This window comes from Oxyura jamaicensis, chromosome 19 (genome assembly GCF_011077185.1).
Source record: "Oxyura jamaicensis isolate SHBP4307 breed ruddy duck chromosome 19, BPBGC_Ojam_1.0, whole genome shotgun sequence".
Lineage (NCBI taxonomy): Eukaryota > Metazoa > Chordata > Aves > Anseriformes > Anatidae > Oxyura > Oxyura jamaicensis.
The window spans coordinates 8,213,690-8,240,665 of record NC_048911.1 but is presented as its reverse complement, the minus strand read 5'-3'; the positions used below and the strand labels follow the sequence as shown (position 1 = coordinate 8,240,665).

At 40.9% G+C, this 26,976-nt stretch overlaps 1 protein-coding gene across 3 annotated transcripts; it reads left to right on the top strand.

Moving 5' to 3' along the window:
- The first annotated feature begins 50 nt into the window (after window positions 1–50).
- On the top strand, window positions 51–26,012 carry TRIM37 (tripartite motif containing 37). Of its 3 annotated transcripts, none has more exons than XM_035343356.1 (25): window positions 51–173; window positions 1,028–1,129; window positions 2,487–2,527; window positions 3,621–3,737; window positions 4,413–4,500; window positions 5,370–5,492; window positions 6,823–6,946; window positions 8,370–8,437; window positions 9,806–9,930; window positions 11,361–11,411; window positions 11,848–11,929; window positions 13,524–13,600; window positions 14,109–14,288; window positions 14,943–15,057; window positions 15,300–15,512; window positions 15,899–16,035; window positions 16,726–16,823; window positions 17,585–17,785; window positions 18,531–18,842; window positions 20,372–20,500; window positions 21,378–21,573; window positions 22,167–22,285; window positions 23,874–24,026; window positions 24,814–24,898; window positions 25,327–26,012. In XM_035343356.1, the coding sequence occupies exons 1-25, from the start codon at window positions 153–155 to the stop codon at window positions 25,328–25,330; spliced, it is 2,961 nt and encodes a 986-aa protein (XP_035199247.1). In that variant the 5' UTR covers window positions 51–152; the 3' UTR covers window positions 25,331–26,012. The 3 variants fall into 3 exon arrangements, with proteins under 3 accessions (XP_035199247.1, XP_035199246.1, XP_035199248.1); XM_035343355.1 differs by having other exon boundaries at window positions 25,258–26,012; XM_035343357.1 differs by lacking the exon at window positions 25,327–26,012 and having other exon boundaries at window positions 24,814–24,902.
- Window positions 26,013–26,976: the final 964 nt, after the last annotated feature.

Below are 26,976 nucleotides of genomic sequence, written 5' to 3'. Positions count from 1 at the left end.
CAGTGCTGCGGCGGGGTCAGGCTCCGCCCCCCAAACCGGGCGCGCCGCTGCTAAGCCCCGCCCCCTCTCCCCTCCCTCCCTCCCTCCCCGCGGCCGCGGCCCGGCGCCTCCGGAGCGCACCGGGGCCGGGCCGGGCCGGGGGGGCCGCGGCCATGGACGAGCAGAGCGTGGAGGTGAGCGGCCCCCCTGCAAGGGGCCCGGCCCCGCCGTGCTCCGCCCGGGCCGTGCGGCCGTTAGCGGAGGGCCTGGCCTCCTGCCGGGCGCCTGGGGGCTGGGGGGGGGGGGCGGCTTGTAGGGGGGTTAAACTGGCGGGGGTCTGTTTCCTGGTGCGCAGGGGGCGAGCTGCTCGGTCCTGGGTAGAGCAAGCGGGGCTCGGCGCTGCGAAATAACCTTGCTGTTCGGTGATGGGTTAGGTGGGGCCAGGCAAATGGCTTCTCTGCTGGGGGTGCAGCGAAACCGTGCGTTAAATCAATCCCTAATGACCGCGGGTAATCAGGGGGACGTGGAGAGGGCAGAGAAGCCGTGGTGATAATGGTAGGCGTTAAAAGAATTTAAGTCCTATTAGTCAATAAAATGTCCAATGCAAGCTTTCTCATTAGCACTCTGTATCATACATGTACGTAACGTGCTTTTAAATTAGCTTAATGCCTGTATGTTGGAGCTCATAGGTTTTGAATCCGCGGGTATGGTGCAGTTGTTTCTGGCAACCATTCAATGCCGTGTGAACACAAGGAGGAATAATATCGCTTGGCTATGGAAATTACCCCTTGGAAAAAGGGAGATCAAACAAAAAACGTATTCCTTAAAGAACTGCGTTACAAAATGAGTGCTAAGAGCTGGTGGGATGTAAGAAGAGGTGGGGAGGAGAGCCGTGGTGTTTGACCTGGTATCGTGCTTTGAGATGCACTACCCGTTGCTGTTTGGAATGGGATTGCACCTGTCAAACCTGGCATTCTGCCTGAAAAATGCCTCTCTCCTATGTCAGAAGTGCGTGGCTTAACAATAGCAATAATCTACCCTTTTCCAGAGTATTGCTGAAGTATTCCGATGCTTTATTTGTATGGAGAAGTTGCGTGATGCACGACTGTGTCCTCACTGCTCCAAGCTGTGCTGTTTCAGTTGTATTCGGGTGAGTTTGCATATTATGGCTTAGTTTTGCAAACACTTGAACTTAGGAAATACTGTGATCTTACAAACACATTCGAGCTTCTTGCTTGCCTCTTTTTGTGGGCTTCTGAGGATTCTTTTTTCCTGCCGAGTGCTCTCTAGTTTTCCTTTCAAAATCTCTTCCAATGCTGAGGGAAAACTAGGCAGGCTGTGCTTTGCATTTAGTGGTGCTAATTATAGGGACTGCCTGGAAGAGTTGCTCGTAAGAAACAGGTACACAATGACCCTTTCTTCAACGTATTTTGGAAGTCAGTGATGACTGTGTGGAAGATAGAGTTGGGACAGGAACCAAACGATGACTTTGTGTCTGTCAGTACGGAACTGGGAGCTCGTAACATCCCCTCTTACCTTGGAGATGCGTTGAAATAGTTCCCAAACTCATACAATGTGATCAGATGCAGGCTGAAGCCTCCTTGAGCTGAAGTGGGCTGAAGCACCTTAATTCATTTATTAAGGTGACAGTTACTAAGGCGTGATGCTTCAGTTCTGAGTCCAGGCGTTGTGCTGCGCTAACGTAGTGCGGAAGGGTTCAGCTGGGGTTCTCAGACCTCGACCCGTACTTCCAGGAACCACAGCAGACAGTCGGCGTTCTCTCTGAAAGCTCTGCCAAGAGCTGTCGGCGAAGGATTCGTGCGGCACGTTAAGGATGTTAAATGACATGCTGTTGCTGGGTGGTGAGAGGTTTTTCATGGGAATCTTTAAATGTAGCAGTGAGCTGCCAAAGGATGAGCCTCTCAGCTGCTGATCTTTTACATCTGTAAGCTGTAGTGGCCCTGATGAAGTTCTTTCCTCAGCTACTTGTCTTTGAAGGGAACTTTCTGGAAGAGAACTAGACAAAGGGTCCTTGTGGATTTGAACTGCAGGTGTCTAACTTGCGTATAAATAGCTCAAGAAGAAGAAATAAGTTACCTCAAAGACTTCAGAGTCAGAAAAATATACTTGCTGTGTCTTTTGCTTTCTTTCCTTGAAATATGCTCTTTAGTCTGTAGCTATGGAAATCTGCACCAGATAGGTGGTTTCTAAGGGAATATTGGGTACCTCAAAATTCCCTTTTTAGTTTTCTCTGGAGTGGTTTTGACAACTCAAGAACGGTGGTGGTGGTGTTACTAAGATACAAATAGCTGCTTCTTCGGTAACTAAGTGGTTGAACAGTTAAATTACAAACTCTAAAAATGGAAAAATACAGGAAGGCTAAATAAAAGCCTTATTAGCGCATACAAGATAACAAAGGGGAGTAACTCCTAAATAACAATAGAATGTACTTGTTAGCAGTTCTTTTCTGGTGCTTTCGTTCAATTATTTTTTTTTTCCCTTCATAGCGTTGGCTGACTGAACAAAGAGCTCAGTGCCCTCATTGTAGGTAAGGTGTTTTTAATACGAGGAATAAATTATCAGGAATTGGGTGCACTGCCCAGTTAGTTCTGAAGGGTCTTTTTGCAGTGCAATTTGCATAAATTTTTTAAGTGTGATTTTTTTGAGACCTGCTGGCTGTCGCAATAAAAATGTACCCGATATATTACTTACTCTATTGTATGTTGCAGTTGTGTGACAAGCTAAGCAAGGTCTTCGTTCTTACCCTGTTACTTTGCTGTCTTCTATTGCCATATAATAAGAGTAACTAGATGGTATTCCCCTTAGAACTTTTTATGTTCATCTTGCAAGAAGAGACCAGAACTGTCAGTGTTCAGCCTGAAACGTGCTTTTATTTTATACCTAAATTATTCGGGAGATTTACCTGTTGTGTTGCAAATCCTCAGAGAGGTACCAACTGAGTGCGTGCAGGTTTTGTTTTTGTTTTCAGTGCAACACAACCCTCCCCTGCCCCATGGCACACTTTAGTGCTTCTGGTTCCTGAGTACCTTGCAATTCTCGTTCTTGATAAACTGTTTGGGAGGTGGGGTGTGTTTTGCCCTGAGGAAGGGGAAGCAGGCTATATTTGCCCCTAAGGGAGGGGAAGTATTTGTAAAAACAACCAACCGATACTGTATAACTTCATATTCAACTTTTAAAGTATTTAATGCTTAGTTCTAAGTGCTTGTGAGGAGGTAAATATATCTATGTTTTACAAGGGAGACAGCTGAAGCACTCCTGTAGGGATGGCTGAATAATGGGAGGGATCGAAGAAGCACTGAGAAATGAAAGGACTTGCCCAGTGTTTTCCAGGCTATTACCAAATCTTAACCTAGTTCTTGGTTTCCCCATGTAGCTGTTCTATATGTAGTTGTGGGGCAGTTTGGTTTTCTTCCCCCAGTATGAACAAATCAACTTAAAATGTTACATTTCTAATCTTTTTTTTTTTTTTTTTTTTTTCTCTGAAATACCTAATACAGCTTCAGCATTTTGCTCATGGCTTTTCCAGTATTGTAGAACTGATGAACTGATTTCATTTTGATAGTGCTCTCTTAGCTCCTGGAGCTGAATTCTCGCTGTAACTCTCGCAATGCTTCTTGCAGAGCCCCGCTGCAGCTACGAGAGCTTGTAAACTGTCGTTGGGCAGAAGAGGTCACACAACAGCTCGACACACTTCAACTGTGTAATCTGACAAAGCACGAGGAAAATGAAAAAGACAAGTAAATGGAGCATTCTTCACACAAAGGCTTTTGCAGTTTGCTTTACATGAGTCAACTTTTATGTGTATATACATATATATATATATATGATATTCAGGAGATTTGGAGGGGGAAAGTGTGAGGAGAATCACTGAAATATGGCTAGGGTCTAATGATGTGTTCCATACCTCCTCCTTCCCCAAGTTCCTGAAACCGAGTGGAGGAGGAAGGGAGAGGCATGTGTTGGAGGTTTGCCTGGTCTGTGCTTGGCTTGCTGATTGATGCTATTCCTGAAATTTTAAGAAATGGCAGAGATCAGTTTGTTGAAAAAGCCTATAAGCCATTGATCTCTGGTTACTTTAGGTTGCATATGATTGGAATTTTAATAATGCAAAGAATTAACTTCTAGAATTCAGAGCTTGATTCAGTGACGATACCCTCTGCCTGCTGGGTATAAATCAGATTTTATTAATGTACTTTATGAAATATTTTCTGAGAGAATACTAAAAAAACATTTATTTTATGGAAGATTTTCACCAAGTATTCTTGTTGCAAAACTGTGCTGATGATTTATGCTCTACTGGAATTTTGTGTTTCACTCCGAGTGTCTGGGTAGCAAAACAAATGAAAATAAACTGAGTTTGCAGAAAATTAATAGGTGTTTGCTGCTGCTTACATGTTTATTTTTTATTTGAGGTGTGAAAATCATCATGAAAAGCTTAGTGTATTCTGCTGGACCTGTAAGAAATGTATCTGCCATCAGTGTGCGCTTTGGGGAGGAATGGTAAGAAGAAGCTTGCTTATATGTTGCACATGGTATGTTATAGCAAGAGACTGCCAGTGTTATGTCTGCCTGCAGTTTGAAGAAATAGAAAAACTATGAAACTGCTGGTATGGCATTGAATTACCGTGCAAATACTATAGTTATATATGCATTTATAATTTAATACAAAGGTTGGTTTTACAAAGAAGTATCTTCTGTTTCTAATTATAGAATAGAATAGTTTAATTTTGGCTGAAAAGTCAAAATTACCTTCCTTGTTACTAACTTCATGATGTCTTGGACAAGCCGTAGATGGTGGTGAAAAATTTTGTGGGCAAAGGACGTCTTTCTCAGAATATATAGCTAACCTGTTATTTAAATATTCTGGGCAATGATCTCTAATATATGCAAAGGTTCATTGGTAGCACAATTCACCATACTTTATTATCCCTTCAGTTGAATATTTCAAGGAGGGACTGCTGTCGTGCATTGGAATTTAAGTGATCGAATGTAGCTTAAACAGTGTGCTGCCTTTGTTTGGGAAGGGTGTTTTAATAATAAGAGTAATAACTCTTCTATCTTTGAGTTGTTAGTATTGTACAATAAATAAATAAATCAGGTTATTTTTGGAGGACCGTTGAGACTCCAAATAATTCTCGACAGGAAGCTTTGATGTTATGAAAGTCAATTTCATGACTTCTTATGAAGGGAAGTGAAAGACAGACTTCCTACATTCAATCTGCTTTGGAACCTTTCCAAAATGAGTGATACACCAGGAGGCTTTCTTCCCCTCTCTTTCAGTAATTTAATAGGACTGGAATAAAATTAAAATGGCATGTTCTATTTCCCACCATTCCCTCCCATTTATTATTCTTTATTTTTTTTAACAGCATGGAGGACATACTTTTAAGCCACTGGCAGAAATATATGAACAGCATGTCACAAAAGTAAACGAAGAAGTGGCAAAGCTCAGGAGAAGACTCATGGAATTGATCAGTTTAGTGCAAGAAGTGGTAAGAAATTGTTTCTAGATAACATTAAGTTTTCTGGCAGTATGCCACTGTCAAAGAGTAACGGTGAAGCAGGAAATGGAAGTAGTGTACCATTTCATGTATTTGTGGATGTTTTCAGTACCTGTGTGCTGTTGTTTCTGTGAATGTAATCAGGTGATCCCACAGACAGACACTTTCACTTTTTAGTTATGTTCTTTTTATAAACTGGGGAAGGACGAACATATTCTTGTTGGTTTTGTTGCTGCCAGACAGAAAAAAGATGTGAGTTAGCTAGCACAGGGAATTTTTGATGTACGCTGTTTAAAAGCTAGACTTGTGCAGCTCTTTGAAAGCTGTATATTTGTAAACATTTAAAGAGTGCAGACTGCTGTGCTAAGCAAGTACAAAAACGCTTTGTTCAAGTACAGCTTATTTTCCTTTCTTTGGGAGAATAAAATACAAGTATATTTGAGCCTACAGGATGCTCGCTAGTTAAAGATCTGAAGTTTGTGTACCCCACTTTCTCCTTTGCATAATGATAAGTGTGCTAGAAGTCCAAACACCTGACACGTTCAGCCATGGCAGTTTCAGTGGCAATTCCTACAAGTCAGTGCAGTTTTCTGCCTTCTAGGAAGGACCACTCAGTACTGTGACACTTAGTATATTTTCACAAGGACCACACAGTAAGTTCTCGTACATGCATCCTATCTTTGAAAAAGTTTGTGTGGTTTTTGTGTATGCTGTCATTCAGGTAGCTGTTTGCTGCATGCACTGGTGGTTACCTCTGCCTCAGTGCCCGTGACCAGGTTACATCACCAAGTGGGTTACTTGTATTTGTGAAATGTAGAAAGAGATTCATTGCAGAGAGAGGGGCACAGTTTTTTAAATCAAATTATTATTATTTTTTTTTTTTTAAAAAAGTAGTTTGCTATGCTGCTCAAGTTCCAGAAGAGAAACAGGTAGTTGTATTCACAGATTTTGGTATAAAGAATTCCTGTAGGATAAATCTCTGTAATGAGAAAATATTGCTGGTTTGTGGTTAACCTTTGGTCACCCACCAGAGGGCACACTTATATATTCAATAAAAGTCAAAGGATATTTACAACATAATAATGAAGTACTTAGATTGGCAATAGGAATAGTCTGCAATACAGCTCATCTAAAAACACATTCCTGTTTTCTTATCTTACACATGCAAACTTCAGTCCATTAAGGATGGAGGGGGGCTCTAAGTGGCCTTTTTGGATAACTCTGGGGTCTGGAAGAATGGAGTTGATGTGCAAATGAGTGAAATGTGCTAAAGTGTGAAGACTTTCTTTTTGTGCATGTTTTTTTCTGAACTCTCTTTTAGGAGAGGAATGTGGAGGCCGTGCGTAGTGCGAAGGATGAACGAGTTCGGGAAATAAGAAATGCGGTGGAGATGATGATTGCCCGGTTAGACACTCAGCTGAAGAATAAGCTTATAACACTAATGGGTGAGCATTTGCTTGGTGTATTACAAATGGCAGCAATGTATTCATAATGTTTAAATCTATCGAGAAACTTTCTTACCCTAGGACTCCTTACGCATTTTATGGTGTTAAGCAAGGAAACTGCTGACAGAAAACTACCTACAGCAAAGCTTGTATTTAATCCTGTAGTTACTCTGATGCCACTCTAAGTTGCTAGACATACCCTGTTTTTGTTCTGTTACAAAACACCATCTAATAATTTTTTTTTCATCTGTACCTTGTTTTTTCCATGTGTGCTTTAGTTTTTGTAAATGCATTGATAGCAGCACATACTAAAGGTGACATCTTGGGATGCTAATCTCTTGACACACTGTTAAAAATGTTAGAAATGTGGTTTTGCAAAGTATACAACCAGTAGATCACAGTACATGAACAAATAGATTGTTGGCCTTGTGTTTGTCCCAGAAATAAAGCAGTAAAGCAGTTGTGCTGCAAATCGTATTTCTGATGCTTGGAGTCTTCACCCACCGCCACTCCCCACCCCAAAGAAATTCAAAAATTTTTCATGCTTCCAAAATGTCTTTAGCTTTGATAATGCTTGCTTTTATTCTTACAGTTCGTTTCCATTTAAAAATAAAACATAATCAATGTACTTTAGCTGTATTTTAGGATCCTCTTCAAAATCACAGTCTTTAAAATGCTTGCTTTAAGTTAAATCCAGGATTTGTACGTATTTTGTGCCTAAATTGAATATAGTAACAAGTTGCAAGGTTTATTTTAAGGTGTAGATTGAAGATCAGTCTTCAAACCTTGGCAGAATGTTTTAGTTATTTTTATCTACAAATTAACATTTTGTGTGTAACACCTTTTCTTCTAAGGACTAGCAACCACTCTTCAGACACTGAATATATCATGGTGACAAAGTAAATTCCCACAATAGGAAAACAGACAAATGTGGCATTTATTCTTTCTTGTCATGGTCTTCATGCCAGTTGAAATTTACAAACACATTTAAACGTTACTTCATTTTTTTTAATGAAGAAAACCCTATTACCAAAGTCCAGAGAAATAGTGGACTTTAAGATAAAAGTGCCAGCTAATATAAAAGGGATTTCTGAAGGAGAGTAAATTCAGTGAAGCCAAACGTGCCTTTTTTTTTTTGTCTGAAGAAGCGCCCCAAAACAACAAACCTACCATTTCTGGGACACAAAGAATGTTTCATTACTGTCTTAACCTCAAGTGAGTTCATCACTACAGCTCTAATTAAAAACGTAGGCTTGCTTTTAAAATGCTTTCTCAATCAACCTTGGTATATTTAGAAATCCTTTACCTTACTAGGTTTTGGGGCAGCTTCCAGACGAGAGTGGGAAAAAAAAAGAGCTAAATTTCTGAAAATCTAGCGACTGTGTCATTTTGTCTTTAAACAGGTCTTCCTTTCTTTAAATAGGTCAAAAGACATCTCTTACCCAAGAAACTGAACTTCTGGAATCCCTGCTTCAAGAAGTAGAACATCAGGTGATTATGAAAAAAGCTGAAATGCCGTGTTGCATAGATAATTTCTCAGCTGACCTTTTTTTTTTTTTTTCTTATTTTTAAACTATTAATTGATGGCTAGAGCTATTTCTTCATGGTATCTTTTCATTCGAGTGGCCTTAGGTTGCACAATTTCTTCTTAAAAACAAGTGTGTCTTCTAGAAATAATGAAATTATTTCTTTCTAGAAATAATGAAATGTGTTATCTTCTGTTGTTGGAAAAGCTACTACAGGGATTACTGGCAATTACAAAATACACGATTACGCATTTGTTACTTAAACAAATTACTTATGTTGCAACCCAAATGAGGACCTTGTAAATCTTTGAGAAACTGTGTGTGCATGTCAGCAGATCAGCTTCTCTTTTGTGGAAAAAGCGTTCAAATGGTAACAAATTGGCACTAATGAAATATGACCTCTTCTCCCTCCAAAACAGGAGGAAAAGCTTACTAGCTAAAGAGCCCAGAGAAAATGCAGGTATCTGGCAACTGTTACTGCTAGTTTAGATTCATTATATATGGCTTTGTTAGAAGGGGCTTTGAATTTCACTTGTGTGTGTGTGTGGAAGTAATAGGATTATGTGAAGAACTCATAGCAAAAATGTGGCTTCTTTTAAATGTGCATATCAGTCTCACTTAAGCCTGGCAGAAAGTTTGAACTGTAAATCTAAGATGTATTCTTCCAATATTTAAAGCATAAATAAGAAACAGAGTAATTTGTCTCCTTTAGCAAATAGGTTTAGAAGGTATAGTAATAGCTATTCGAGGAACAGACAAGATTAGCTTTGTTGAGATTTTGAAAACATCTTCATTATTAGATTGGTCCTGCAGGGCACCTTGAATGAAGTGGATGGAAATGCTTTTTTATTTTTTGCCCTCTCTTTAAGATAATATAGGCTTCATTTTGTTCAAATGTGGTTGGGGGAAAAAAAGTACAGTGCTTGGCAGTAAGACAGTAAAGGAATAATTGAAACACAGAAACTGTCTAATGTCACAGGAGCTTGTCTTGCTGTGCCGTGATATATTGAGCAAATTATCCTAATGTCTAATTAAGCTTCTTTTCTAGACTGAGTTACTTTGCTATTGTTGTGTAAGCACAGTAATATGTGTGACTTGGTATTAATCAGACATTTTTATACAAACTCTTTTAACCTAAGTGAAATATGTACTAATTGTTTTAATTATCACTGTAGAACTTGACAGTCTTCAATATTCAGGAATTCCCAAATGGGTTGCACAGGCCTGGGAGTGAGACAGAATTAAAATACCATTTTAACAACTTAAGAGAAATTTTAGATTAATGATCTAAATGATGTAAGGATTTTTTTTTTTCCTGTTTTCTCCTGTGTAGTTACGATCATGCAGCAAGAGTGAGTTGATATCCAAAAGTTCAGAGATCCTGATGATGTTCCAGCAGGTTCATCGGAAACCTATGGCCTCGTTTGTCACTACTCCTGTTCCTCCAGACTTTACAAGGTAAACGTTGCATTTCCTCTCTGTTGCAGTTAGAACTTGACAGCTGCCTTATAACTGTTTGTTTTGCTTGTTAAACAAGTGTTTAGAGGAGAATATCCCTTTTCCATTTTACTGTGTAAAGGATTCCCAAATTGCTGAAGATCATCCCATGAGACATTTCCTTTATGTGGAGGAGGCTGTTGCAGTGAGTCTGGGAGGTAGATGTATGTTGATGTGCATAAGCCTCCTGTAAAACTAGGACGGGACACTACCACTGTGTTTTAACGTGTGGATTTGAACAAGTGGGTGGTAACAGATGATGGGCACGTTGCTAGAGAGATTGCTTGATACCCACCTCTTTAGTAGAGGTGTCTTGCTTCTCAGCCTTGTGGGCTGTGGCAGCAGTAATCTGTGCAGTAGTGGGGTTCTGTCCTTTTCTCAGTGTTAAACCTGTTATCTCTGAACTGGGGTCTGGATTTATATGCCCAAAATGCCAAACTGTTTAATTTCTTTTAGTAGCGTATGCCTCAAGCAGGCTTTTCTGTTCCAGCAGGGCTTATTTCATAAGCTTGTAGTCTTTGCTGGGGAGTCAGAACAGCAGGTTCCAGCTGACTAGATTTTTTTTTTTTCTTTTACACTTAGTTTACTGATTTGTCCTTTTTCTCTTATTATTGGGGTCGTTCAGCATATAATTGCAAGGCTCTCATGAGATGCCTCTGCAGGTCACCTTAATTCAGAATATATAGGCAAAACCACTTCCTAACAAAATTCTTCTTCATAAAAAGAGGGCTGTTAATGCTGGGCTCTGAAGAAGTCTGTGGGTTTAGGATAGCTGGCTGCAAATTGTCTCCATAAAATTGCAAGCATGAGAAATCTGAACTCCTCAAATCCGTTTGTGTTCTTTAGCAAATACCAGTTTAGCTTGTTTTTAAATGAAATCTCAAAACTATTGTCCTGAAGCGTGTTCTGAAAAAAAATAAAGTACTGTCTGAGGAGAGTTTAAAGCTGAATATTCGTTTCCCAGTGCAGTAAGGTAGGTACTGCTCTGAAACATGAACCATTTAAGCTTTGTATTTCTAGCCATGCAGTAGGTTCATCCTTCTAGAGCTATCAAGGAATTTTATGTTAAAAAATCACTCTTATTAACAGATTACTAGGCATAACAGGTAGAAGGGTAAATACTCTTAACTTTCTTTAAATACTTTTCAGCTGCTTTTTCTTCGTAACGTAAAATACTTGATTTGATGTGCAGTATCGCATGGAGAGGTGCGGGGGAGAATGGCTTATAAATGGATTCTTCAAAAGTGCTGAAATAACCCGGTGTAGTCCTGGTGAATCTCAGTGGTGCTAGTGACCTAAATCATATGAAATGCTTCTGAAAATTCCAGAACTTAGATTTTCTTAATGTTGTGTTATTCAGTGTGTTCTAATGTATTTTTTTTTCCCCTCAGTGAATTGGTCCCAGCCTATGACTCAACTACTTTTGTACTGGAAAACTTCAGGTAAGATTGTATCTTATGAAACTACTGTGAATATCAGGAAGCTTCTTCTGTTTCTTCTATTGACATGTAGTATTCTTTAAAACACTGAATAATCTTTACTGAAAACTGTTAGATATGAACTAAGCTCTATGAATTCAGTCAAAATCTCTTATTTACCAGGTGAATAGCAATTAACCCTCTCTAAACGGGTAGAAAAAAGGTTCACCATGATAAAGACAAACTGCTTAGAGTTCTTTTTACAGAATATTGAATAATTTTGCGAGGAATACGTATTCTTAAGGGCACTTAACATTTTGCATAGTTCATGCAGGTACACACTGTGTGCAGCATGAAGGATGGCTCTACAGCGTTGAGTGCAAGTGTATGCATTACTTGCTATTTCATGGAGGGTTTTGCTTTGTCTCTATAGCAAATCTTTTTTCTCTTTTCTCAATAGTACGTTGCGTCAGCGAGCAGATCCTGTTTACAGTCCACCTCTTCAAGTGTCAGGACTTTGTTGGAGGTTAAAAGTTTACCCAGTGAGTTACATTTTCAACTAAAATTGTTTATCCAGCCTAAAGCTCTTAGGCAGCGTGCTTATGCTTCTCTTGTAGGGAAATATCAGATAGTTTCTTCCTCAAGAGAGGAGATGTTGTGTATAAAGAGCTGTATGGAAAAAAACTTAGAGCTGCAGAGCTAATCATCAGGCATTGAAGTGTTCCCTCTCTGTTTCTAGATACCTATCATGAACTTTCTCAGTAAAGTTAATCTGGTTAACGTAAAAGCAATTAAAATGTGTCTTATGCCATGGGAACTTTAACAGACGTTTTTACTCTTTTTGTCTTTGAGTGTTTCTTGCAGATGTTTCTTAGTTTGAATTAAAACAACAACAAAAAACAAGCTGAAGTCTAGATTAACTTAATTCATGTTTATGAACAATACTTATTTGGGAAATTGGAGGACGACAGAGCATTAGTTGAAGGGGAATCTGTTTTTCTGTGTGCCCTGTCCTCAAATGGTGATGTTAAAATGTAGGTATTGTACTATCGTCCTTTCAGTGGGTTGAGTATTCAGACTTCTGAAGCGATGTCTTTGTCAGTGTTGGAGCGCTAACCTGTAAGGTGTGATCTTTTTCACTCCACTGTTCTGGTCAGTGCTTCCAGGAAGTTCTGGCTGCAGAAGTGTTTGGAGAAACACCTTCATAAGTTTGATTGTGGAGTACAAGTTTTTTTTATCAGTCATCTGAATGGCATCTTCAGAGAACTGTTAGGGTCACGTAGGTACAGAATTGTATTCTAGCAGTGCAGAGGTGGACTCCTGTGTAAGTTTTCAGAGCACTGTGAGTTCTTCATTGACTGTGTAAGGTGTGCTGTCAAAAGACCTTAAAATTTATTTTCAAGTGGTAAGTTGAAATATTTCTTCAACCTAGAGGATTGAAGTTGAACCATTCTTCATCCTTGATTGAGGTGAGTGCGATGGAAATTTTGCCGTATTTTTTCTTGATTTCTGGTGATTCTAATGTGGTTACTCTGTTAACTGACCTAACTTCTCATGTTGCATGTTTTTCTAAAGAAAAGAGATTACTCTCTCATTTCAAAAATGAAGTGGCTTTGAAATACAGTTTTACATGAAGTATTTCAGAACTAATGTTTAACTTGAGCAGTTTTCATGTTGAGAGCTTGAGGGAAAACAGGACATCTACTAAACTGATGAGCTTTTTTTGCTGCTTTTTCAGTGCTACATTAAATTTTTTTGATATATTGACAAATGTTTGTCTATTCAGTCTGCCACTTAATTGAACTCTTAAAATATTAATAAAGTAACTAAAGCTCTGTTTGGAGTTTGATATCGGTGATACAAATACTGGAGTGTCTATGCACTTCTAGATGCAAGCTCTACGTTGATTCAGATTACAGGATGAGCTCTTGGTCACAGAAGGAAAAAAAAAGCAAAACTGTGGCATACAAAGTAGACCACTGCTGAAAATATGACTGAAGCTGTTTTCTGAAAGTGTTTTCTGAGCCTTGAAGAGTGGGGAGTGTAGGGGTGGGGTTTGTCTGGCTTTAGCTTTTTTTTTTTTTTAAAAAAAAAAAACAAAACAATTTATCTTCTCCTCATTTTATATTTTTCCAGGATGGAAATGGAGTGGTACGGGGTTACTACCTGTCTGTGTTCTTGGAGCTGTCAGCTGGACTGCCAGAGACATCCAAGTAAGCAAACCAGCAGTAAGAACAGCCAGGTTGTGGTTGTGTGTTTGTTTTTGTTGGTTGGGTTGGTTTGTTTCTTGTTTGTTTCTTCTTCTGTTGGCAGAGCATCTGGAGAGGTTGGAAGAGAATGACCTGAAGTCCTGTAGTGTTGCTAGGGACTGATGCAGTCAGTGTTGAAAAGACTAGTGAGATTCCTGTTGTCTGAGCTGAAGATAGTATTTTCAAGATGTTACTCAGTGCCTTACTTAAGATAGAAAACAAGCTGGCTAAACAACCAAGGAGAGAATGTGTCTCCTGGTATTTAGTCACAGACTTACAGGCTTGGTTTGACAGACTGCTCCCTTCTACTACCTTCCTCTCCTAGTAGTGCTTATGTAAATTTTCAGTAAAATTTTACAACCTCTTCAGCTGGACATGCCAACTTCCCAGAAAGTGCAGTTCTCTTAAACTTGACACATTCATCAGTTCTGACATCTCTTTGGGTATTAATCTGTGATCCTCCTCTGTGCAGGTACGAGTACCGTGTAGAAATGGTTCACCAGTCCACCAATGATCCCACTAAAAACATAATTAGAGAGTTTGCTTCCGATTTTGAAGTTGGAGAATGCTGGGGTTACAACAGATTCTTTCGTCTAGACTTGCTAGCCAATGAAGGCTATTTAAACAGACAGAATGACACCGTGATCCTAAGGTAAGAGACAACTTTGTGTAGCTTTTTTCTGCTATTATTTCATAAAGTATCATACTACTGAAGTAGGAAACAATGAAGTAGTTGAATTTAAAATAACTGTGACATGTTTTGTCAGAAACGGATTTCACTGTCATTAGCAAATTTGTTCCTTTAAAGCTTAAGGGAGTTGAGAAAAGTTGAAATACATTTATTTGAGAAGCAGCTACACTTGACTTTAATATGCCTTGGTTGGAGATCTGTAGGTAACTCAGGAAAAAGGGTTATTCTTTCCCTTGGAGTGTAGTAAGCATGGGAGAGCTTTGGGAATGAAGGAAGACTGTAATGTAAGGGAACTAATGCTGCCAAAGGAAACTGCAATGTCGTGACAAATGTAGAAGCTTTGTCTACTTCAGAGAGCTCTGCGAAGCTACTGTTAAATGCTTTGTAGTATGTTAATTCTGATGGTTTGGTTTGTGAAGATAGCTACCTCTTCTATAACTGCTTCAGCTACAAAATGCGTCCTGTTACCAGTCAGTGCATTCAGGATACTGAGTATAGAAGTACGTGTTGTGATGAAACACTGAACAGACTAGATTCCAGCTTGTCTGATGGACTTACGCGTGGCTTTTCAGACCTTGTCAGAAAACTGAAACTTTTCAAATGTTGTTCTTGAAGGTTTCAGGTGCGCTCACCAACCTTTTTCCAAAAGTGTCGGGATCAACACTGGTATATTGCTCAATTGGAAGCAGCTCAGACAAGTTATATCCAACAAATAAATAATCTCAAAGAAGTAAGTGGAATGTATATTGCTGTAAAAACACCTTTTATTGACCATCAGTGAACTGGTTTAGGTTACAAAGCTCATATTGGATGATTTTGTTTTCTTGGGTACTTCTGTTTACTTTTGTTTACTTGGTACTTTGATATTGTCATGAGTAAAATACACTATGTGCAAGTCAACAAAATTATTTGATGCTGCTGCTCCATTGTAGTCTTCTATGTGCACTTTTGTGTATTCTTTTAATATTTAAGAGGCTTGCGATTGAACTTTCCCGGACTCAGAAATCACGAGGCATTTCACCTCCAGACACCCATCTTAGTCCCCAGAACGATGATAGTCCAGAAACAAGATCAAAGAAATCTGGACAAAGCACTGAAGTACTACTTGAGAACGTTGCTGCTCCAGGATTAGTGCGAGACAGCAAGGAAGAGGATGAAGAGAAGATCCAGCATGAAGACTTTAACGTAGGAATTGTCTATTTTCTGCCTCCCTTTCTGTGTAGCTTTTTATGCTAGGATAGCAGTAGAAACATAGGTGAACTTTAGAGTTGTAAATTAGATTTATAAGTGCCTGTGTGGAAATAGGAGATAACAAATTTAAGAGGTAGCAAGAGATGACAGAGATGCTCTGGAACAGAGCTACTTGATCCTACCACAAGAAGGTTTCCCAGTTGCATCTGAAAAATCCAACTTCCCTTTTTGTTACCAGCTTTTATTTTTGCTTTCAAAACCCTCTTAATTTCTCTGTGATAGTGTGACACCTCTGTGGAGATAAGATTTCTGTTTGTAGGTTTTGGTAAATGCATTAAGGTGCGAGTAAGATGTTCCTTTTTGTTCTGTTATTCCTGTAGCATGAACTCTCTGACGGTGATTTGGATGTAGATCTTGCTGGAGAAGATGAGGTTAACCACCTCGATGGTAGCAGCTCTTCAGCTAGTTCGACAGCAACTAGTAACACTGAAGAAAATGATATTGATGAAGAAACCATGTAAGTAACTTCAAGTGCCTCCCAGATCATCACCGTGTCTCCCAGTGGTAATCATCCTGTTCTAGTGGAAACTGACTCATTTGATACATCGCCGTTACGGCGTATGTGGGAGTCAGTGCAACCTGAGGGATGTTTCCTCTACTGGAAACAACATGAACTGGTACAGTTAATCTTAAACATTGAATTTTCAGACAGCTAGTTCCTTTCTTTCTGTTCTCTTCATTTTTTTTTTTTATTTTTTTGTGGAACATGTTATATCTTTTATTCTGTAATAGTTCTTTCCAAATGTGCCAAGAAACCTTTTTCTGTACTGATCAACACTAATGAAATCGAGAGGCTTGGTATTAGAGGGTGGTGTGGTAGTAGGAGAGTGATGATAAGGACAGGTAGTTAATTAAAACTAGAGAACTTAAATTTCTTAGCTGAGGTGATGCCAAATCCTAAAATCTTCATTAAAACACGAGAATGTGTTGTAACACATACAAATACAGATGTTTGCAGGATGAGATCGTACAACCTAGCTGTGTGCAACACTTTCATTCATTTAATTAGTGTGGTTGGGAATGCAGAAGATACTATTTACAGTGCTTTGTGTTTTTCTCAGTGGTATGTGCCATAATGTTTAAAGGGGGCTGACAGAAGATAATAATTAATTGTGTTCTCCCTTTTCCACCCCAATCATCACCTAAGGTCTGGAGAAAATGATGTGGAATACAGTAATAATATGGAATTGGAAGAAGGAGATCTCATGGAGGATGCAGCAGCTGCTGCTACTCCTGGAGCATCAGGTATGAAAAACAGCCTTCAGAATTCCCATTTATGCAAAACGCTGCTGGATTTCTTCCGCTGTTCTTCTTGGAAGCAACACCAAGCTGTGTGTTCTGCGGGCATTTCTATTTTTGGAAATGCTGCATCATGTAGTTCGTACTGATGATTGCAGTGTGGCAGAAACGTCTCACTGGTTCAGTAAAAAAAAGGCGGGGGGAATCTTCTGAATGTGCTCATTTAAAAATGATACGTAAGTTAGAAGGGAGACTTCTCTGCCTCTTTGAAAACCCTTCCATTTCAATCAAAAGTAGATTGCCAAGCAGTTTCTTACTAATGTCTGTGTGGCCTCTGAACGCATGATAAATTCACTTCGATTTTAGTGCACTGTGGAACCTAAACTACATGGAAGGAACGAAGTGAAAAATCCTTACAAGTCAAGCAGAAATATGTTTTAATTGTAATAATTATTTTATTATTTCCATTATTTAGTTGTAATAATGGAAAGGTGAGCCATAGGTTAACAAGATGGTAACCTATGGCTCAACAAGTTGTTGAATATATACGTATTTATGGCAGAGGTGACCACAGGTCAGGAGTGGCATTCACTAGCAGTGGTATCTATGCTGCAGTGGCTATGGGGAGAGGGAAATAGCTAGAAAGTTTATGTGCATGTCTTCAGAATAATCTTTGTTTTGATTTGTTAATTAACATGTTCAATCTTTTTATTAAGAGTTATAAAAGATAAGAAATGAAATACTTTTTGTCCATAACTCTTCCTTAGGTACTAGCCACGGCTACACCAGTGCAAGTGGAAGACCTTCAAGGCGGGGAGGAGGTGTCCTGGGCTCGACGGCCAGTAGCAGTTTACTAGATATTGATCCCTTGATTTTAATCCACTTGTTGGATCTAAAAGACAGAAATGGTATGGAAAACCTTTGGGGCCTTCAGCCACGTCCGCCTGCCTCTCTTCTACAGAACAGAGGTAACTGCACATCACGTCTCAAATAATCTTAATTCCAACCTGGCAATGTCTGGGAATGCAGTTCCAGAGTTAGAAGCAGGTTTGAAGAGTGGGTGAAGGATAATGACAGGCGGTTCTTCTCACTGGTAGCTAGACTTTCACATCCTCCTCTGTGCTCATCAGTATGCTGTGTCTTACTATCTGCTCTGACGTTTTCTTTGTCTTAATGGTTGACCTCAGCTTGAGAAGGCCAGATGACTCAACTGAAAACAGCAGTGTCTATCAAGGAGGGTCTTCTTGTCTTTTCTTGGGGGATGTGACTGAAGTGGCTGGTTGGTTTGTGTAGCAACATAGCAGTGATGCAGTTCGTGCAGTTCCTTTGAAAGCCGTTGTGGGAGATGAATGAAAGGCCCTTTTCTAGAAGAGGTTAGCATTGAGAGTCAAAATAACACAAAACAGCTATCTGCTCAGGAAGCAGCCACACCTCTTGCTTCACACAATTTGTACATTTGGTGGTTGAGAGTACCAGGAGCGGTGTGTACTAACAAGAAAAGAAATCCTGGAATCTGTTGTCCTAGTAGTGATGCAGTGCTAACATCCTAAATACTATGGTGCTGCAGTGTACAGAGGAAAGTGTCTGTATCTGTTGTTTTTTAGCAGTGCAGAAGGTAGAATTCTTGTAGCTGTTAAAAAAATAGATACCTATTTGTATTTGAGAACTGTTGTACTTACCTGTTGTGTTCTTTAACTTTTCCCTTTGGTGAAGCATCATCGTATTCTCTAAAAGATCGAGATCAGCGGAGACACCAGGCGATGTGGCGTGTGCCACCTGACCTGAAGATGCTGAAGAGACTTAAAACTCAGATGGCTGAAGTACGAAGCAAAATGTCCGATGTAAAAAACCAGCTATCGGAAGTAAGAAGCAGCAACGCTGGCTCATGCGATGGGCAGCCCAACTTCTTCTCCATTGAGCAAGGTGCTTTAGCTGCCTGTGGAACAGACAGCTGCAGCAAGCTGCAGGAAATAGGAATGGAACTACTGACAAAGTCTTCAGTTACCAGTTGTTACATAAGGAATTGTAAGTGCTTGGAGCAGGGGGGGATGTAAATGTCACTTGTATAGGTGGTTTATGTATCCAGGCACCTGGAAATAGACCTTCTTGTAGTTATTCATACTCAAGAATACATAAATTTAAAATCTAAATTTTTGGGTCCATGATGAGTAGCACACCTACAGTGAGAAAGTTCTGAAGTTTAATGCAGTGCTGAACTGATTCTAGCTGAAGGTCATTTCTTGCTGAATGCTGCTCTAGATGTGGTCCATCTATGAACTTGATGTTTCGTGATGCTTGTGGAGAGACATTGCCTTTCAAAAGGTGACCTCTTCCAAAGATACGCTTGTGTCTCAGTCTCTTCAGGTATTGTCACTGAATTCTGGTAAGTGTCACTGGTGTAAGCCAGTGTGGAATCTTTCAAGTACCAGCACAAAGACTGTGCAAGTTGCTGATGACCTTAATAAAGGCACAGATGGTACAGTCCTCTCTCACTTCCCTGTTGCCTGGGACAGATGATTTTCCAGCATTTTGAGTTTTGATTCAAGTTACTGCTTGCTTTTTTGGAACCAAGACAAGTAAGAAATCTATTACAAATGTCTGAGTGGACTGAAGAGCTGGTATAATAGTCCTGTTCCTCTCTGTTCCTTTCAATACTGACCTGCAAGAAAGGGCCTTTGCAGCTCCAGCCAAGGTTTACCTTGCATTTCATCACTTCCCCAGAGCAGAAAATTTCTTCTCTGATGGTGCTCATTGAGGATAGAATTGCGTCTCAGTTTGGAGCCTTAAATTGCACCATCTCTAAGCCACAGAAGAATCAAGCCACACCTTTGGAAATGCTAGCATTTGTGTATTGTGTGGCTTTTAATGCTACCTTGTTGCTTAGCAAATGCCTCATCTTTCAAAAGCTGCTAAGGCACTAGGAAGTCCTTTCACTATGCAATGGACCTAAAAGAACGGGCATATATTGTTCTGTAGAACTGGAGCAATCCTCTGACTTGCATTGAAGCCTAAATCCTTCACCTCTATGGGATGTGGTGACAGTAAAACTTGTGTTTTGCTGTTCCAGTTACCTTTCCTCCATTCCAATACCTAGGCGAGTTTCTGTCCCATGAGTCACACTGACACACAGTCAGAGAATTAAGTTGAGAAGTTACAGTGTGAGTACCATAGCCTGACGTCCAGTCTTGCATTTGAGGTCCTTAGTGACCTTGGGCTTCAGACGTAAGAGCTGAGAGATGGTTTTGGCTGTCCGTATCCTTTATGCTTCCATGCAGGAGTGTGATGGCTGAAGCCATCGGGGTGATCGCTTCCTGAAGGATCTCTTACTGGAAGGCAGGCGGGCATTTCCTGTGTATTTTTGGCCTTAGCCCTAGTTACTTCAGCTTTGTTCTAGACCATGTCTTTGACAGGAAGGGTGTGGAAGGAGTTGTGTGCAGGTTAGGGAGTTGAACTCGGTTTGTCTCATTGCTCGTTAACCACTTAAAAGAAGCATGAGTGCAGAATACTGTAGCAGTTTGATTGAATCTTTGTCACATCTTAAACTATGTTTGCAGCTGCGAGTAAGAAAAGTAACTCCCCCAAGCCTATTCGCTCTGGAGCAGCAGGGAGTCTGTCTTTACGAAGGGCTATGGACTGCGGGGAAGGTAACCTTCGGCTAAAGGGAGACAGTCAAACCTCTGAAGGTAAGCAAAGTCATCTTTACTTGTGTGGTGCACTGCATCTTAGCACATGTTGTACAAAAGCTTTTCAAGAAGTCCATTTAATTGGCAACTGAAGTTTGCCTGAGACTTGGCTGGATCTGTTCTCAAATCCATTAAATGTTAGGGTACCTGTGTAGGCCCTAGGTAAGTTGGCAGCTGTGGAATGGTGCCACACAGCTGCCAGGTCAACAGAGCACAGATGTACGTGTTGTATGTTACTTCTGGTCCCTCTGAAGACGTTTTAGGGGTTGCCTTTACACTGAAAATCATAGGTGACAAAATACTGAACAAGCTTAAATTGTGATTTGACTTAAAGGCAATTCAAGAAACATCCCAATGTGTGTGACTGAAAGAATTGTGGAGTGTTGCTGCTCCTGAGTTTTGCATTTCCTTGATTGAAATGAAATGCCTAACGCAAGAATTGGTATTTTGCCCTTCACAGTCTAAGTGTCTAGAGAAGGTACAGGGTATCACAACTGGTTTCTCATAATGCTAAACAGACGTAGGAGATGGGTGACAAATAACCTGGCACCCGTGGCTGGGAAAAATAACAGTGAAGAGGATTGCTGTGTTAGTAGAAGATAAGCTTTACCTACACAAGATGGGGAAGGATTAATCTGTACTTACCTGCATCTCCCATCAGAAATGGCAGCTGAGACAGAGACTGTGTGTGTGCTTAGAGAAAATGCATCAAGTGGTATGTGTATCCCATGGGAGGCCTACGAAATGTACGGTCTGGGGGCAGGAGGGGAGCTGTGCTGGTACATACATGTTTGGAACCAAACAGGTGGTGTAAAATAAGACTAAAGCATCCAGTTAAAACAAAGAGTGCTTTGAGCTTCTCTCCCTCTTTTCTCAGGCGGCCTAGGGAGTTCAAAGTCGAGCAGTCGGCACCACTGTCCCAGGCCCCTGGCCAGCAGTAATGCTGCTGAGGCTCTGCCTAAGGCAGAGGAAAGACCTTGTGAAGTTTCAGATTCTGATGTGGGAGTTTCTGGCTTAAACGGCTTAGCTGCTGTAGAGAAGACCAGAAAAGCTGGTGCTCTCGTTGCTCTAGGGTAAGGACCTTTTTCCCCTCCCTTTCCTTGTCTCTTTCTTTCCTCCTTTTTCTTGATCTAGAAAAAATACCAATCCACTATACCCGAGTGCTTGGAACAGGGAAGTGAAATTACTTTGAAGTTTACTTGGTTGCTGTTGTTCCCTATGGAGATCGATTTTTTGTTTTATAACTGGGGTACAAGTCATCTTTTCTATTCTAGTAGTCTGCTACTTTGATTTGGAAGGCTTTTTTCCCGCAATTTGTTCCAAAATATCTAACTGAATGTTACCACTTTGGGTTTCCTCATTTAAGAGAGCACTCTTCACTGGGACTCTGTTTTTCAGTAGTTTCATAATAGTTCAGTTACACATCAGGGAGTTAAGTGCACTTCCTAAAAATACTAAGGATTACAAGTTTTTTGAAAATACTTATAAACTTTGAGGTTTAGTTTTTGAGATTTTAAATGCTTCTAAATTAGTTAAAGCTGGAAGTTTTAAGTGCAAATGACTTGAAGCAATGAGTAAAACTAGATGTGGCACTAAAAGGAGCTGTCTCCGTAGCTGGATTAAAGCTGAATTTCTAATGTGTGTTTCTCCTAAATTCTTTCTTAAGGTCAAACTCTAAAGGATATCGCACAGAAGGAACACAGTCAGGTAGTCTGGAAAACAACGCTGAAACTGGGGAACTGCAGGGCGTGCTTTCTGAAGGCACTTCAGCGGGGCCAGAAGAAGGTAAATTGGATGTTGTACAGGGCAAATGCAGCGTTGCCACGCTCTGGTCCGTGGTTGTTTGTTTCTGTAATGGAAATAGCTCAAAGGGGGAAAAAAAATCCCATGTCTATGGCTGTTGAACTTTGCCGTAACGTTCAGCAGCTGTTGTATAAATCTAAATGAGGAAGGAACATCTCTGTGCCACTGCTCTCCATGGAGTAATGGTGATGTTATGGTACAACAGGAATGTGGGGAGCTAGCCGTAAGGTTACAAGGTGCCATCCATTTCTCTGGACTGCTGCTTGTTTTTTCTACCTCTTGATATGCCTCTGGGTCTTTTGCTTTGCTGTTTGTTTTTGTGGCCTTGAAAATAATTTCTTATCTAATTAAACTAATAGTCAGTGACCTTGACTTTTAAGTTAAGCTTTCAGGAACAAGCTGCAGTGCTAAGTGCCTCCACATCACAGTAGAACCCCTCCAGTGTTTCATTTGTATTGGGTGTTGTGGTACGTAAGCCAGTTTCCTTAGAGACTTAGAGGAAACTTTTCCCCCTCCCTTCCTGCATCCTTTCCATGCTGGAAAAAAATATTATTGCCTTTCTTTTTCAAAGTCCACGTAGAAGAGTTTTTTTTCTTATCTTGCTAAAACTCTCCTGCCTTCCACCCCTGCACTAATTTGAATTTCAATGACTGAATTGTAGCGCAAAGCCTATATTAAGGTGCCAGCATCCATCTCTATCTGCAGTGTGCAATATTGTGTAGGAGTTGGCATTTACAGAAGGTCTCTCAGTGACAAAACTGAATTTCTGCTCTTAGTCACTGCAGCGTGATCGTGATGTGCTCCCGCAGTTCTCCTATTATAGCAGAGTCTAATAGGAAAATGTTTTAAAAACTAAAATACTTCATTGTTAAAAACCCCAGGAAACAAATATTACTATTTTTTTTCCTTTCAGAGGGAAAACTACAGTAGAGTTGGCATCTCACTTAACTACTTGCTTTCTCTTAGCAATGACTGTCAACTCTGGAGAAGTAAAAGAGCCGAACAAACCCTTTTGGTCAGCTACAAAACAGTATAAAAGGGAGAATTTTGATATCAGTGCACTCCCAAGTTCTGGCAAAACAAAAGAAGCCACCTTGATTATCATCAACAGCGCTGGTTTTGTGTGTGAGACTTGAATAGATTAAGTGGAATATTGCTGCTTGAAGGATGTGGTAGATATATCCGTGTAGAGGGTCATACTATCCCTTAACTGTTAAAGAAGCCACCTTTATTTTGTCCTACTTGCAGAGGTAGACAGAGCAGCTCGCAGAGAGAGCAGCTGAACGAGAAGGAACCTGAGTCTGCACTCAGCTGGTGGCTTGTTGGAACTGCTCCTCTCAAGCTAAGCTAAGCTGCACAATTAGGCTGTTTTCAAAGCTGGTCCCTGCTGTTTTGTCAAATTCCTTGGTGCTTTGGTAAATACATTAGCTCAAAACGTGCTCTTTCTCCCTTGTTCTCCTGCCAGCTCTTGGTATTTGATATTGGTAACTCTTACGTGTGAAAAAAGTGAAATGCTTTAGCTAGAGAGATCTTCCTGCCACCATTTTTGCTTTTGTTTATCTTTTTGTAGGTGGGGCGTGTCAGAAGCACGTCCTTCATCTCCTGCCGGGAATGAGCAGTGATAGTGACATCGAATGTGACACAGAAAACGAAGAGCAGGAGGATGCCACCTCTACGTCAGAGGGGTTTAACCATGCCTTTTCTGTGCAGTCCTCGAGTGAAGGTAGAACTGGTTGTGTTCACGTCTTGTGAGTCTGCCTCAGCGCTGCTGAAGCAGGGGTTGTGATGGTGCCATAGAGGTATTCAAGCACAAGTAAGAGCCAATACGATTTGGAACTCCTCTCCTGGGATCCTAATTAAAAGCAGATCAAAACAGAAGAGGGGAACTCTCTCTAGCCTTGAGAAGTCAGTTTAGGTGACTCTCCCAGGGGAAGCGTTGGAAAACCCATAGCTCCAGTTCTTCTGAATTGGAACTCCCTGTGCAGCAGCGCGGGCCTGTAAGTAGGCTACCTTCAGGGAGGTAACCACTGCCTGAGACGTGGATTTGCATCTTAATTGGCAGGAGCGTGCTTTGAGCACTTCAGTGTAATTTTAAAAACTCATTTCATATCTTTCTGAAAAGCTTTAACCTTCTGATCAAATTAAAACCTGTGAGGTGACGTCTGATGGTGGTTGGAGCTGATTTGGGCCTGAATAAGCACCTCACTGTGCATTAGCAGGATGGCCTAACGACTCAGCCCAGTAATTAGTTTACAGCTTTGCTGTGTGTCTGCAGCAAGCATTAAATCTTTGCGTCTCACCAGAATAATAAAAACCTCGCTCGTATCTGTGCTTGACTAAAGTTATCTTTAATTTAAAGCCCTGTGGCAGTCCTAACACAGTGTCGATCACATCGTGTACCAGTATGTCAGGGATGAAGTGCAACACAGCAGCACTTGCAAGTGATGGAACATTAACTCTTCCTGTTCTGGTTGCTCGCCTGGTACAGGTTTTTTTCTGTTTGTTTTCAGCCTCAGAGCGGTGCTCGGCGTTCCCAGAGGGTGAGCAAGTCGGTCCTGATGATCTCAGCTTTGTTAATGGAGAAGACAACACCAGGTAATTTTCACTGTTTGCTTTAGGTAGCTTCTGAGGTGACCGGATCCCTGGGGATGCACCTTTCCTGTACAGCCCCTCGAGCTGCAGAGATTAGAGGAAACGTTCATCTTCAAGTAGACAGAGGGGTGCTTGTGCAGCCTAATGCGCCGCAGCCTGCCCCCAGGAGAGGTAGAGCAGACAGGTGAGCTCCTGGTCTGTGTGGCTAACCTGCCTCCTCCGGGCTGTTCAGTGATCTGCATTTTTAGGTCAGCCTTTAAAAATTACACTGTGCTAAGGAAGGACTGCCTGAGTTTTTGCATGCTTACAGAATCACCAATAAATTGGGTTCAAGTACCCAGCGCAGAACTTGGAATTATCGGGTTGTATTTGTTGAAGCCTTAAAACTGTCCCAAAACGAGGGTTTTCAGTGAAAGCTTTCTTTGAACCAGATAGAGAACTGGCTCGGGGCCCGAAGACTCGCTGGCTCGTGTTCCTGGGAAGAGGTGCATTTATTCACTGGAGCTTAGTCCGAGGCTGTTGATGGTTGTGTGCGCACTCCTTTCTGTCAATACCATTGTGTGGTTCTTCTGCAGTCATCTTAAACCTGTTACTGGGGCAAAATGACCTTTGAAGGTTTGTTATAAAGGTTGCGTTCCTGCTGGCTCTGCCAGCTTCAGGTGCTCTGAAAAAATGTCCAAAATGTGCTGGAGCCCTGGTTCAGGCTGTCCTCTTGTGTCATTGGAGTAACAGCCAATGCACGCATGTCCTCGTTTTAAAGGGTCTGAACTGACTGAGACTACTGACTCCCACCGCCGCAGTGGCTCGAGAGCTGGGTAAAGTAGCTGGCACAGAAGTTGTTTTCCGCAGACTGTGCTGTGGACCAACCGAACACATTGCCAAACTTTTTGCCACTGTGCATTGCATTTTGAGCTGCTAAACTACTTGTGAAGCTATGATGAAAGCTGAATTAACTGGTTAGTGAAACAGCATGAATTTGTGTGATAGTTGTCCTTGTCTCAGCTGACTACTGGCATTCATTTTCATGTGAGTGTTCCGCAGTGTAAGTGCTGTACAACTCATAGTTTAAAACTGTTTGCACTTTGTTAATAAAATGAATGTTGAAATCTGGTGTGAAGTTTTAGATGTTCCTGTGTAAATATGTAACAGGGTACAGGCTGTCTGTTCAGATAAGCAGCACACTGTCACCAAGCTTGACTTGCTCTTTGGTACTGAGTTGGTATAATGCCTGCCTGAACATGGGAGACCTTCCTTCTGCTGTACAGCTGTCACTTGTTTGAAGCCCCTTTCACCAAGTAATTCAGGAAATCCGCAGGGAATTTTAAAGCTGTGTTCAGGGAAGCCAGACCAACTATTTAAATCTTATGCGTTCAGGCAGGAATTGAGGAGGAGCTATGGTTTTTACCCGACTTGCTCTTTATGCAGTAAGTATTTCTCTGTTCCTGACTTGTACTTTATGCAGTAAGTATTTGTTTCTCAGCTGAAGGAAGGCGAGGGCAGCTTTTATGCACACGTTGTTCCAGCTGGTGAGTGCTGAAGGTGGCCTTACGACAAGCTGCACGTTATGATAGCGAAGTGTGTTTACTGTTGTACAGGGTGGCATGTTGATTAGTATACGCAGCCCAATTAACAGTAATCACAGAGCCCTGCCTCTTCAACACTCACAGCTGCTTTACTCTTACAAAGAGGGCCAAGCTGAAGTAAATTATTTTAATTAGCCACATGATCTGTTCTAGAGTTGGTGTCCAACATTTGCAGTAAAAAGCAGTGCCCTCATGCTTAGCTGCCCTCACAAAGAGCTTACTTAGAGATGATTTTAAACAAGAGGTAGGGAAGCAGGCTTGGATGCCTGATTTAAGTAACTTACTCTGAGCTGGACCTGAAATGACAGTGCCCTACCAGCACCTTGCCTTCCTGGCTGTAGAGCACCTCGGTGTTTCTCTGCATAGGTACCCCACAGCCCAGCAGTGAAGGGTGGTTCCTGTTACATACGGCACAAAGGAAGTCATCTTTTCCCACACTGAAGACACTTAATGTGAGTTGCTGTCCTCATTAGCTTTTAATGAAACAGACTGGCTGAA

Excerpts from the sequence above, each read along its gene's own strand:
- TRIM37 (XM_035343355.1), top strand. The coding sequence starts at position 153 with ATGGACGAGCAGAGCGTGGAG. Across the intron at positions 1,130-2,486 it reads GCTGTTTCAGTTGTATTCGG|CGTTGGCTGACTGAACAAAG; the intron begins GTGAGTTTGCAT and ends TTCCCTTCATAG. Across the intron at positions 21,574-22,166 it reads GGTGCTCTCGTTGCTCTAGG|GTCAAACTCTAAAGGATATC; the intron begins GTAAGGACCTTT and ends TTCTTTCTTAAG.